At 38.2% G+C, this 13,919-nt stretch overlaps 1 protein-coding gene across 1 annotated transcript in view; it reads right to left on the bottom strand.

Moving 5' to 3' along the window:
- utrn (utrophin) overlaps positions 1-13,919 on the bottom strand; it is a 223,342-nt gene that overhangs the window by 175,132 nt on the left and 34,291 nt on the right. Inside the window, exons 10-21 of the mRNA XM_016514969.1 lie at positions 11,580-11,761; positions 11,351-11,501; positions 8,874-8,993; positions 8,139-8,240; positions 7,323-7,430; positions 6,861-7,040; positions 6,602-6,774; positions 5,022-5,121; positions 4,869-4,947; positions 4,535-4,782; positions 3,866-4,046; positions 1,191-1,306 (exon numbers count right to left, since the gene is read on the bottom strand). Of these exons, the coding sequence (XP_016370455.1) occupies positions 1,191-1,306; positions 3,866-4,046; positions 4,535-4,782; positions 4,869-4,947; positions 5,022-5,121; positions 6,602-6,774; positions 6,861-7,040; positions 7,323-7,430; positions 8,139-8,240; positions 8,874-8,993; positions 11,351-11,501; positions 11,580-11,761 (1,740 nt within the window). The remainder of the gene's footprint in view (positions 1-1,190; positions 1,307-3,865; positions 4,047-4,534; positions 4,783-4,868; positions 4,948-5,021; positions 5,122-6,601; positions 6,775-6,860; positions 7,041-7,322; positions 7,431-8,138; positions 8,241-8,873; positions 8,994-11,350; positions 11,502-11,579; positions 11,762-13,919) is intronic.

Genomic DNA, 13,919 nt, shown 5'->3' with positions numbered 1-13,919 from the left:
TTAAGCCGATTATGCTTAATAAGCCGAAAACCCATTTTCTTTTATCGGAGTAAGGTCATAAACGGCGTAAGCATAAACTGGTCGCAACAGGTCGTTTTTGCCTCTTACTCCGATTTCGCACGGCATGTAAACGCAATAACCCGCTTGCTGTCGGCTTATTGAAGTGTGCATGTGTGATACGTGACAGGAACGCATCATTAGTGCAGATTTAAGCGCATGCAAACGTCTTGCAGTAAAGAAAGAAGGAAATATATCACAAACGCAGACTTTTTCATGACTCAGAAAATGATAAAAATGTGTTCTCATCTCGTGCAGCAGAAGTAGAAGTGGTTCAGTCACAATGCTGCGTTTATAACTGCATGAGAGGATAATGTATGAGCTGTAAGTTGACATGTTGCAAGCTTAATTTAACATCATAACTGACAAATGAATGGAATACTCCGAGTCAGATACGCAAATGATTATATTTTGATTACAGGGAAATAACCTGATTTATTAATGAAGTCATGTAAACGCAGCTTACTTGCGTTGTCAGGTTACTGATGTGCATGTAAACTGGGAAAACTGGTTGTTTTAATAAGCTGATATTTGTGAGTTATCAGCTTACTGGTGTGCATGTAAACGTGCTCATTGTCTCACAAAATTCAGGCACACTTACATTTACCATTGTTCTGCACATTTTCATGGACGGATTCCAGTGATTTCAACAGGAATCCACCCGATCAGGAGTTTCAAACAAGGGAAAGATCTCCCCACGCAGATTTTGCACCGGGTTCAGGTTGCTCACGCAGATTCACTGCATTATCCATCAGAAAGCTGCTTGATCTGAAGCTGACTTCTGTGTGAGCTGTGCTTCATCACTACAACACTGACAACAGACAATGGACCTCTATTTCCCGTGAAATTTCACACCTTTAGAATACTGTATTTTTATAGTTATCGTTAAAGTTATCATCCTTGGTGTGAACAGGCTTTAACTCTCATTGATTTACTGTAAGTGATTTTAAATCAAAGATATATAATTCGTCTACTAAAGAAAGTATCTGTGGCCAATCACACGTCTTCTGATGACTATCATGTCAGGTAAATAGTCTCAATTCACTCACCGCTGGCAGGTGTGACTAAAACTGACTTCTAGACCCTGCATTCGAGCATCTCTGTCAAACACACACACAAACACACACACACACCTGAGCTCTGATGACTCCCTGCTCAGCTGTGGGGATGTCTCTGATATCAGCGCTGACTGTGTTCAGTCTGGACTCCATCTGCTGCAGCGCTCTGGACCCCGCCAGCCTGGACAAAACTACACAGACACAAATCCATCAATCCATCCATCCATCCCAAAGCCATTCAGATTGATTAAATAAAAATCTATATTCTTAAAGGAAAGTATAATTTTGATGCTGTAACTGGTCACTATTTCACACTTTTCACCACATTTTAGCAGTTTTTGGTAGCAATTTTTAAACAACATATATTCAGTCCTTCCATGTCAATTAATATAAGCTCATAAAAATGCATGATAAGATGTGATGCATTATGATATACAGTGGGTACGGAAAGTATTCAGACCCCCTTAAATTTTTCACTCTGACAAAACTACACAGACACAAATCCATCAATCCATCCATCCATCCCAAAGCCATTCAGATTGATTAAATAAAAATCTATATTCTTAAAGGAAAGTATAATTTTGATGCTGTAACTGGTCACTATTTCACACTTTTCACCACATTTTAGCAGTTTTTGGTAGCAATTTTTAAACAACATATATTCAGTCCTTCCATGTCAATTAATATAAGCTCATAAAAATGCATGATAAGATGTGATGCATTATGATATATATGCCAAATAGGCCTGTGACTGGATATGATATACAGTAAATTAGTCAACTACACCCCACACACACACACACACAAAAACAAACGCCCCTTCATAGCACACATGCAGTATTTACTGTACATCCGGATGCTTCCTCTTCTGTAGTACATCACTAAAATAATCTCTGTTGGATTTTGACATCTGTGATTAAGAATGTATGTGAACCAGCTCCTTCTAAGATGTTTATTGGATGTTGGATATCAGAGAAGAGACGAAAATAACTGCCTGCAGCTCATTTGTGCTTGTCATTGTGTGTGGGTGTGTGTTGGCGTAGCTTGAATCCCAGATGTTAGAGGTCAACAGGTCAAATCATGGAACATTAGCTTTCCGCTTGTCCCACAAACATTCAACTGTTTATATTTAATGCAGCCATACCTTGGGGACAAAACTGCTATAGGGCTTTGTGCTAGTCATTATAATTAGCTTTATATAAAGTCAGCCAAGTAAACGTGTGTGCGTAACTTTGTAAACTTTGGGCACAAAACGGTCACAGAAGTTAGCTAAATCTGACAAAACATCGCTCTGAGACATCGTGGAAGGCTCTATATTAGGGAAAAAAAAGTTTTTAAGAAAGAAACATTTTGTTACTGCCGCCGTTTTTATTCTGGTTTAATCAATTTTATCTCTAAACCGTTTTTCAGAATGGGGTCAGTCTATAGTTATTAGCTGTATGTAAAACAATAGAAATCTATGGTATGTCCTCATTTCCATGGCTAGCTAAATGTGTGTGTGAGAGAGAGATTTGCTCAAGCTTTAAGGTTAAACACTGATGTACTCTTACTTAGAGCTCTTTCTAGCATGCGCGCACACACACACACACACACACACACTCACACACACACACACACACTCAGAGGTTTATCGGTGTGTGTAAAAGCTTGCTCATGGGCCACACTGACATTACAGCCATAAATAGACCGCTCTCTCTCTCACTCTGGCTCTGCTCTTGTTGGTTCCACAAATGATTTACCTGTTGCGTAAGTCACTATTTCTGTCTTTAAATAAAACTGAAGCGAACAAGAGAAACAGAGGTACTGCAGCCCTTGGCACCAATTCAAACCCCGGGACTTCTAAAAACCTCAGTGAGCCTCAATCTTTCTGTAGATCTGCTCCAAAACCTAGTGAACTGCCAGCATAGGCAGTATCTTAAGGTCATAATTGCACTCACAACACAAAACCAGATGTTTTTTTATCCAAAGGATTACATTTTATCAGGGAATGAAAACTTGGCATTGTTAGAACTTAGGGCTCTATGGCGGATGTAGAATGTCTGGATTACATTAACATACTTTTTTAAGCACTTAATCAAAAGAAGTACATACTCAAGACAGTAAGTGATTTTATACACAGCCTTGCTCTTTTACTGAAGGGCAGGACTTACATTCCTACAGCCGCCATCTTAGACATTACAGTGTATTCTGTTAATATTTCAATCATGTCTATTTCTACAGGTGTCTGGTTTCACATTGTTAGCTTGGCTTAACTATTGAAATCAGTTGCGTCTCCTATGTCATTTGTGTGGCGTTATTACTTATGTAGAGAGTTTTTATGAGGTTTATAAACTTGCGAGGTAGCATTTCAGTCTGTATGCTGCCTAACGGACAGCTCACATAAACTTTTATGGTACTTTTTTTGTCATTTTTGGAGCTTCACAGAACCAGTTACACTCTATTTTACAGTGTGGAAAGAGCAGGTTGGACATCCTTCAAAATTTCTCCTTTTGTGTTCGAAAGAATGAACAAAGTCATACGCATTGGAATGACATGAGGGTGAATAAGCAATGGAATTGCTGCCTTAACTATCCCGTAAGAATGTTGTTCTTTCTCCAGAAGCGATTTCATTTCTCTATATTTGTAGCTTAGAAAGAAAAGCTCAACTACCAATTTGCAAAATCCCAAGTTCCCTCAAATTGCAGGCTGGAGCGACATTCTTTAAATGCTATGAGAGCGTAGTGTAAGGGCTGTAATTTGGCAATGTATACCTGTAGTGATGTCCTGCTGCCGCGTCTTGAGCTCTTCAATAGTTGTGCTGTGGCGTGATGCCAGCGCCGCCACACTGGGCCTCATGGTATCAGGGGCTCCAGGTTCTGCGGCCAGACGCTCCGTCTGAGAACAGAGATCTTCCACCTGCGGCTGAAGCTTTTCCAGATCTGCTATCCGAGCCTGAAACACAAATACAGTACACATTTGCTCTATTAACAACTCAAAAACCCACATAAGGCATTCTGAGTGGTTTTTAGCATGTTACTACAATCTTAAAAATAAAGGTTCTTTGTTGGCATCAATGGGTTTCATGAAGAACTGTTCATAAAAGAGCATCCATGGAAACTTTGCATTCCACAAAAGGTTCTTTAGATCATTAAAATGTTCTAAAGAAAAGATGGCTCTTTTGAGAACTGGTTCCCCAAAGAACCTTCAGTGATCAGCTCTTAAAATAAAAAAATTTTCTTAGCGTGAACATCATTTTAATAATCTGAAGAACTTTATTTCACTATTTTGTGCAATGGAAAGTTCTATGGATGTTGACGGTTCTTCATGGAACCATCAATGCCAATAAAGAACTTTTATTTTTAAGTGTGGACAATTAGATTCCCGTTAACATCTAATTTAAGGAAATGATCTTGTATAAAATGGCCTGGTATTTGACTGACCTCACAATCGTCTTTGAGTGTCTGGAGTTCCTGCTGGTTGTTTTTTGCTCTAAAGCCTTCTGTGGAGATCAGCCACTTCTCCTGTTCCTGCAGGACTCCATCTAGAGCCTTCAGTCTTGACTGAACCGCCGCCACCTGCTCTAGAACTTGAGCTCGGTTCCTGAGATCCTGGATCAGGTTCTGGCAGCTCTCCCATTCTTTACACACAGAGTCCAGAGCAGAACGGGCCTCGTCTGAAGACATACCTTCTATAAAGACAGATTGAGTAATTTTAATCAGTAGGAGAAAACAGGCACCATCATTCATCTTGAGGAAATCATCCACATTCTCCTACCTTTCTCAATCATCTTCTCTCCTTTCTGCACCACCTCTTTCACTGCCCCCTCGTTTTCAGCAAGCTCCACCCGCAGGGACTACAGAGATGGGACAAAAATATTCAGTAGACCAAATATATGAATAGGTAAATGTTAGTGTTATAATAAGTCACCTGTAGTTTTTCCTTCAGACCAAGCGTGTCTCCAGCAGCTCGGGCAGATGACTTCCATGCAGCCAGCCGTGACAAAAGCTTGGGAACATCAGTTTCAGCTCTAAAAAACACAAACACATCATATCAGGGTTCACATGAGGGAGTGCTACAGTGGAGCAGAACAACAGAGCAGTGTGTGAAGTGTGTGTAAACACTGTATAGCTTATGCCAATGGTTCCCAAATGTGCTCGTTATGAACACAGGCATAACCGCATGATGAAAGAAACAATTTCATGACATTTTTGCTCAAACAGCTGCTAATCCCTAATGCTTAAAATGTGAAATTTTAATTGTCAAAAAACACTTTTAGGTATGATGGACAATCTTTGATATTTCTGTAGAGCACTTTTTTACTTCTATATTTTGCAGCCTAAAATGATTGAATTTGCTGTGGCTTTTCTCAAATTGTTTTTTTTGTTTTTACTAAATTTTTTTACACAAATTAAGTTCACATGAGGGAGTGCTACAGTGGAGCAGAACAACAGAGCAGTGTGTGAAGTGTGTGTAAACACTGTATAGCTTATGCATAAATTATGTATAGCTTATGCTTAAGTCGCTGGGGTATATTTGTAGCAATAGCCAAAAAAACATTGTATGGGTCAAAATTATCGATTTTTCTTTTATGGCAAAAATCATTAGGATATTACGTAAAGATCATGTTCCATAAAGATATTTTGTAAATTTTTTACCGTAAATATATCAAAACTTAATTTTTGATTAGTAATATGCATTGCTAAGAACTTCATTTGGACAACTTTAAAGGCAATTTTCTCAGTATTTAGATTTTTTTTGCACCCTCAGATTCCAGATTTTCAAATAGTTGTATCTCGGCCAAATATTGTCCTATCCTAACAAATCGGTGAATTAATGATTATTCAGCTTTCATATGATGTATAAATCTCAATTTCAAAAAAATTGACCCTTATGACTGGTTTTGTGGTCCTGGGTCACATATTTAAAAAGTGCATATCCAGTAAAATACTGTACTTATTTAAATCGAACCTACTGGTGAAAGCATATACATTATATTCATTATTATATGTAGTAGCATTAAACCTCTAGAAATTTTCATTTTCCCTACATGCTTAACACAAGCTTAAGCAAAGCGTTGGATCACTTGTGCAGCTGCATCTCTCTTTGGTATCTTTTAGGAGTGAATAGGTTGAAAAAAAACAATAGATTAATGTAAGTCATGAATAAATCATTTGGGGAGATCGCTCGGAAATATTAGATATTAACCTCCACATCGCTCAAACCGGCCTGCCTCATATTGGATCTTTTCCTTACATTTAAACACTTTTATATGGTTTTATAACGGAATTCACCACAATCAAGTGGCAGGACAGTTGAACACATTGAAGAATTAGTTTGGGCTTGGAATTATAGCTAATGTTGCTTTGCCCCCTCTCAGGTTAACATTTTTTTGTGAAAATTTGCAAAAATGCAAGCAAATAGTGCAGAGTTCAATTTTGAAAATTGCAAGATGTCAAAGGGACTGATAAAAGAGATTTTCTGACAAGGAAGCTGTGTGTTTGTCGTACAGTATCCTGAGCTCGCCGTCTGTATCCAGATGTCGTCTTTTAGGTGGGGCAGGTGGCGGTAGCTCTCGATCGCTGCTGGTGAAGGTTTGCTCCATCCGTGTTGTTACTGTTGTGACTGTCTCCATGACAACCTTCTCCGGTACCTGGGGTATCCCAGACACCGCTTCGGTTACCTGGAAACCGAACAGACGATTGGAATCAATGTCATATAAAAAGCTAATGTGTAGTAATATAAACAAGTGAGATGCATTTATCTGACTTGGCTGGAGCAGTCCTCTAGTTTTTGGACCAGGTTGTCCCAGCGTTGGGTCAGTAAGTCTGTGTCTGTTTCGATCCTCTGAGCTGCGGCTGGACTGTTTAACAGCACCATCACATCCTGTCCAGCATCTGACAGAGCACTCAGGGCCCTCCGCTTCTGGGCCATATCCTCCTTGAGATTCTGCAAAGAGTCAAAGGCCAAAACAGAGATGCTCTTATCAACCAGGCAGATTTCGGTTGAATAATGTTTATTATTTGTAAAACCTAAGCTTACAATCTTAAAAAAAAAATAATAATAAAAGTAGTAGTATCTGTGGACTAGAAGATATTTTGTGAGATGATCTGAACATGATTATAATGCTTTATGTTCTCATAACATTGATTATTTATTTAAAAATATCCTATACTATGGGCATGTAATTAAAACTTGCAAATACAAAATTATGTATGTTTGTCTACTCACGGCTAATCTGCGCACGCTGGCATTTATTTCACTAGGGTCTTTAAAATCACTGGTCTGAACTTCACTCAAGGCCTTCTCCTTTTCTGCTAGCCACGATCCAAACAAACTCTGAATGGATGAGAAGAAAGTTGATTTTCCAATAGCAAAAATGCATCATCATTCATATATTGCTCCAAATAAAAAGAGAAAATAATCATACTACCCACCCTTACACAGTACTTTGGCATAAAAACATTAATTTAATGTAATATCATAGACAATATCCTTTGATTTGCATCACAGTTCAGTCTGCAGACTGACGGAAGTGGTCTAGATGGGGGAAGTGTGAGAATAAGATTGTGTGCACTCTATGCTGATGATGTAATGGGTCAGTGGTAATGGTGTCTGCAGGTCATAAACCGCCATAATTCAATCTCACCCTTTCCCAGAATGCAGTCTAAACTGTTAAAATAGCAATCTGACCCTTAAATGTATTAAATGAACATTCCAAGTCTGAGATAAGAGCACAACACAATGAGGCCCAACACAGAGCCCTGAGGCACACCCCTGATTATTTTTTGGCCAGCAGCTGTAGTAACTTCAGGCTTGTGCTGGATTGAAATTAATGTATGGATGGGCAAAAACAAACATATTTAAGTATCAAACATTATAGAAATGACTGATCATGAAAAAAAAAATTTTCTGTTTCAATTTCCAAACTTGAAAACATTTAACAAAGTCCAGAAACAATTATTTGCAAACATGCCTATAAGGGCCTCATTATCAATTTTGTGATTTGCTACACGGGAATGTTGGATTTTTGCCATCAGGTCTCACCTGGTCATCAAGCAGCCGCTGCCACACAAGCTGAATTTCCTCGAGTTTGTTCCAGTGTTCCTCCGTCCAGCGACACACTGCCGCCCAGCGCTCCCCCAGTGACTGTAAAGAACAGAAGGAAAAGCAAAAAAGAGAAAGTTATTCACTGAATGACTTTTTCACATGCTTTTATGGCTGCTGGGAGTGTCAAATGTCTGTTCAGTTCCAAGTTTCTTGCTGTGCTGCATCCAAAGAATTCTCAACACTTTATCCAACATTAATAGATCTCATTCCTTAGAGGAGCTATCAGTAAAGGCATGGAAAACAGCTTGGTTTGATTACCTCTGCACTTTAGGTAAGAAGAAATTTACTGTAAAATTAATTCTTTAATGTAACATTCACCTTGATCTCTATATCTCTAGTCAAACAATATTGCACATTGGTACAGATACCATAATGCATTTTCTTGTTAAAGCAGTAGTATTTGAAGATTTCCTTAAAGACAGCAGGAATGAACAATTAATTTGAATATAATATGAATGAATGATTAATGAATGAAAAATTAGTCCTTAAGAAACACTAGCTGACACTTTAAAAAGAATTTTTAGCAAAGAAACAAATGATTTCTATAATGTGTATGTCTGGGGACAAAAACAGCTCTGACCAGACTCTCTGAATTGCCATCTCATAATTACAGTAATTTCGCCACAACAAATAAAAGTAAATCAGCATTATATCGTGCATGTTGTCCTCTACCTGCAGTTGTTCCTCCAGGTCAGCAGTGGCACTCTCCCCACTGTTCTCATCCACGACCACAACCATGTGCGTGAGAGAGTTCACCTTTACCTGTTCTAGCTCCAGATCATTCTGCAAAACCTGAGGACATAGCACAGTGAAAAAGGTCATAAGGTCTAAAGTACACTTTGATTACATTTTGTTAAGTTTCTTAATTTACCCACAAAAGAGGAAATGCACATTTATTAAGGCAAGATATCACAAAATCACCAATCACTATATTATTATTTGAAATTATAGTAATATATTGTTTTAATTCTATTTTATTTTATTTTTTTCACACTGCAATTATTATGATGGTGATTTTGTTTACATATTTATCTATTTATTCATTTATTTATTTATATTTATATTTATTTATTTATTCATTTATTAAACAGAACTGGAAGCTGGAAATATGAAAATAATATCATAATGCAAACATGTTTATTACATGTAGTTCAAAATATTGGTTTTATTTTGTTAATGATGATGTAGTATATCATTTCTAATACCTTTCATTTTGGGTCAAATCTGACCAAGGCATGTTTTTAACAGGTTTCTCCGAATAAGCTTGATGTAGTAGAATTTAGGGCGGATATTTTTTGACTCAGTACTGTGTCAAGTATTAAAGTGTACATAAAAAATGTGGAAGCACTAGTGTGATCCGATACCCTTCCTATTAGACTGTGAGGCTCCTAAATGTAAGCGTGTGTGGGAGCGAATGTGTGTGTGTGTGTTCTCCATTCGCTACCTGAACAAACACGCTGAGGTCATGTTTGCCCCTCATTCACCGGGGCGTGTTGATTTGCTTATTCATTCTTCTCACAACTCAACCTCTCTCTATCTCTCTCTCTCAGCATTCATGATAAATTCACATTGGAGATCAGAAAGAGAAAGCTTTTATTTGTGAACAGGTTATGCACACAGACGGGATCTCTGATAAGAGTCATTCATTAACTACTCAAGTCTCCTTAGGAACGTTTTATTGCTCAGAGGTATACACTTTGTCTCTTAATTTTCTTTTAATGTTTGCTAATCTTTCTTAATGTTTCGTAATCTTTTTCTACAATCTTCGATCTATTTTTTTTCTAATCTACAATCTATCAATTGTGATCAAGTCGCTCTAAAAAATGCTTGAATGAAACTGTTGGGTAAGGAAGCTGGGTTGATAATCATTCATAATCCATAACCCAACTGTGCTGAGCTGGGAATGCAGACATGAAATAGAGCATTACACATCACACAAGTTCAAATTCTAACAGTTACATGTGTGCTGATACCACTTTGCCTATGCATTTCACCTTTTGATTATTACTGTTGACTGTGTTCTGTATTGTAGTCATTCCGTGTGTGATTTTAATTTACAACTCATTTTGGGTTCATTTTAAGCCAGCAAGATTTGCAGCTGGATCAAAACAACCCAGAGCTGGGTTCATCCCTTTGTGACCAAGCACTGGGTTGCTAAAATTACTCCGTTTAGTTTGTTTTTGATGAAATAGCTCACTCAAAAATGAAAATCGGCTAAATATTTACTCACCTTAAGACCATCCAAGATGTAGAAGAGTTTGTTTCTTCATCAGATTTAGAGATATGTAGCATTGCATCACTTGCTCAGCAGTGGATGCTCTGCAGTGAATGGGTGCCGTCAGAATGAGAGTCCAAACAGCTGATAAAAACATCACAATAATCCACAAGTAATCCACACCACTCCAGTCCATCAGTTAGTGTCTTGTGAAGTGAAAAGCTGCGTGTTTGTAAGAAATAAATCCATCAAGACATTAACTTCAAACCATTGCTTTTGACTAAAATACAAGTCCTCTATCCATAATATTACTTTCTCCAGTGAAAAAGTCAGCTCGTCTGAATCAGGAGTGAAATCTGCACATATCAAGCACGGTTTACAAGCCAAAACAGTCTGAAAAAGATCTGAACAAATATGTCAGTGGATTTTGATGTGAGAGGACAACAGGGGATGGACTTTTTACTGGAGGAAGAGTTATTATGGATTCATATTTTGTCCAGAAGTGACAGATTAAAGTTAAAACATCTCAATGGTGGATTTGTTTCTTATAAACACGCAGCTTTTCACTTCTCAAGACATTAATTGATGGACTGGAGTGGTGTGGATTACTTGTGGATTATTGTGATGTTTTTATCAGCTGTTTGGACTCTCATTCTGACGGCACCCATTCACTGCAGAGCCTCCATTGCTGAGACACTGATGCAATGCTACATTTCTCCAGATCTGATGAAGAAACAAACTCATCTACATTTTGAATGGTCTGAGGGTGAGGACATTTTCAGCCAATTTTCATTTTTGCTTGAACTATTCCATAAACGCAGCATTTTTTACAGTGTATCGTTTTGTGATGCATTGCAACGTACCATGACACACCATAACATAGCTGGCGATACCCAGTCCTACTTTAAATAGAGAAATCGAATGCTCCTCTTACTTTGTGCTGCTCTATCTGGGCCAGATATCCCTCCAAGTCTCCTGCTATTGGCTCTTTCTCCATCTTACGGATCCGCCCCTCCGTCTGCGTCAGCCAATCGGAGAGCTGCTGGAGCTGCTGTTGCTGAAGGTCCATCAGAACTTCATGAAGTCTGAAGACAGAGGAGAGATGACAAATTCAAGCACACTCTTCAAACAGAAGACTTCGGTAGGAATGTGTGCGTCCGTACCTGGACTGACGGTCCATGCTGGCGACCCGCAGGTTTTCCCAGCGGGAGTTGAGCAGTGTCATTTGTTCTCGGATCTCATCCTCCTCTTCCTCACTCAGGTTGCCTTGAGCGATCAGCTGGTTTCCCGCCTGTAAGACGTTACCCACGCTGCTCTGGTGGGCTGTCAATTCCATCATAAAGGCCTGAGGAGACAAAACGACACATCAGTTAGTGCTTGAGTATGTGTAGTAGACGAAAATGCGCCACTCATTCACACAATATCTTATGATCTATTCTCAAAACAGAAAAAACGGTCAAAAAGGAATGAGGTAACACACCATTTGCACATTATCTCAATGTCTGATGGTTCAAGTGGAACCAGAGTGCAGAGACAAACAGGTTTATGCTTCAGGAAAAGCCCATTGCTTGGAGGATCTCCACAGCTTTCCTGTATTTGCCTTGCTTTTGTTTCTGCGTCACTGCCTCATATTAGCCTTCACTTTCTGACAGGAATGTAAACCTCACCCTCCCGCTCTGGATCCATCACTCAGGAGTGAGTTTATGTGCCCCGGCTCTGCGGTCTGTCAGAGGACTCTCTGCCTCACAGAATTCCTCACATTCCTAGCATGATCCGAGCATGTTCTCCGACAGGACGGGAACACGGAGCATCTGAGCACGGGACATGCTAACACTTAAAGTCCTCGGGTCAATCAGAAAGAGCAGCGGTGGGCGGGTTCAAGACACATCCAACATACTGAAATCCTATTTAAGCTGCTGCTTCTTCTTAGGATGCAATATCTTTAACTGATCTGACTTATGGTTTTCATAACCCGGATGATCAAAGCTACGAAAAACCCCATAAGTTTTCATTGAGGGAGTCAAAACTTTTGTACAATAAGACCTATAGTGTATTTCAGCTGTCAATCACTAGCAAAGCTTAACGACTATCCTAGGACAATGTGCTTAATCATGCTAGCAACATGCTAAAACATGTTGACGTTAAAACATATTAACAACATGCTAAAACATGTTGACATGTTAAAACATGCTAACAACATGCTAATAATGCTAGCCCCATTAAATCATGCTAGCAGCATTCTGAATCATGCTATAAATCATGTGTTAAAATATGCTAACAAAGTGTTAAAACATGTTAGCAACATGATAAAACATGTTAGCAGTGTGCTAACACACGTTCACAGCATGTTAAATCTTGTTAGCAACTTAAACATTTCAGTAATATTAATAACATTTTATTGCCTCTGATTTGAGTCTTTTCAAACATTCAAACAAGGTTCTGTCAAGCCAAAATAAAAGTTTGTTTACAAACTTTTCTCATCTAGTTTGTCTTTTTTGTACACATTAGGAATGCAGGGCTTGATATTAAGCATTCTCATGTGGTTGTCCTTCGGAGTATAAAAGTTACTTGCCCGGATAGAAAAAAATACATTTAAATTGAGTTATAAATATAATTATTTATTGTAGTTATACAAAATATAGTATAGTGTTTATAGAGTATATGTAGTAGATTTTGTGAGCATGTCAAGTTTAGTTTATTTAGCTTAAAAAATAAAAAAATACTTTAAATGTGAAATTAAAACGGCCAGTAGGTGGCAGCAAGTCACCGTTAATAAGTGAGTCATAGCGACTGAACCGAATCATTTAAACGGTTGATTCATTCAGGAATGAAACACCGTCATGTTGCTCAGAGACGCAAAACAGTGCTGTGGCTGTGTTTGGAATTATTTCTGTTGGTGAAATAGAACAAAAAACAGGCAATATGCTGTCTAAAACGCAAGTCTCTTAACATTAACTTCTTGTTTATTGAACAGTTGTCTAAAATCACATTTGTAATCATGCTGATTTTTGGAGCAAAAAAACAGCACTCGATCTACGTGTGATATTGTTTAACTATATGAAATGATATAAATATATATATTTTCTGCCCCCATATCTTGAATTTTCTGATCATTCTTCATGCATTTTAATACTGAATCATGCAGTGAAAGAACTCGCACGTGCACTAGTCTAACCTACTAGACTTCTTTTTTACGTAGGCATAATGCAGTGGTTCTCAACCCGCGGTCCGTCAAGAATTCAAATGCCGCCCATCATGCTGAACACAATTAAAAAAATAACTTTCAGTTTTACAATTCATTTTAGTTTTTACATTAATTTAAAAATGTACTAAACAAATATAAGCTATAATGTTTTTATGTAAAATAATTTTGTTTTTCATATATTATTTTCAGACATGAGTAGACCTGTAGCCTATTCACGTAATTAACGTTACGCATTTAACGAACACTTACAAGCGCGCACTTTGGCAGAATTCAATTCAAATAGTCATCAGCAGCCATT

The sequence above is a fragment of the Sinocyclocheilus rhinocerous genome, unplaced genomic scaffold, assembly GCF_001515625.1.
Source record: "Sinocyclocheilus rhinocerous isolate Xijiao unplaced genomic scaffold, SAMN03320098_v1.1 scaffold1167, whole genome shotgun sequence".
Lineage (NCBI taxonomy): Eukaryota > Metazoa > Chordata > Actinopteri > Cypriniformes > Cyprinidae > Sinocyclocheilus > Sinocyclocheilus rhinocerous.
The sequence above is the reverse complement of the archived record's forward strand: the minus strand, read 5'-3'. Positions and strand labels throughout refer to the sequence as shown.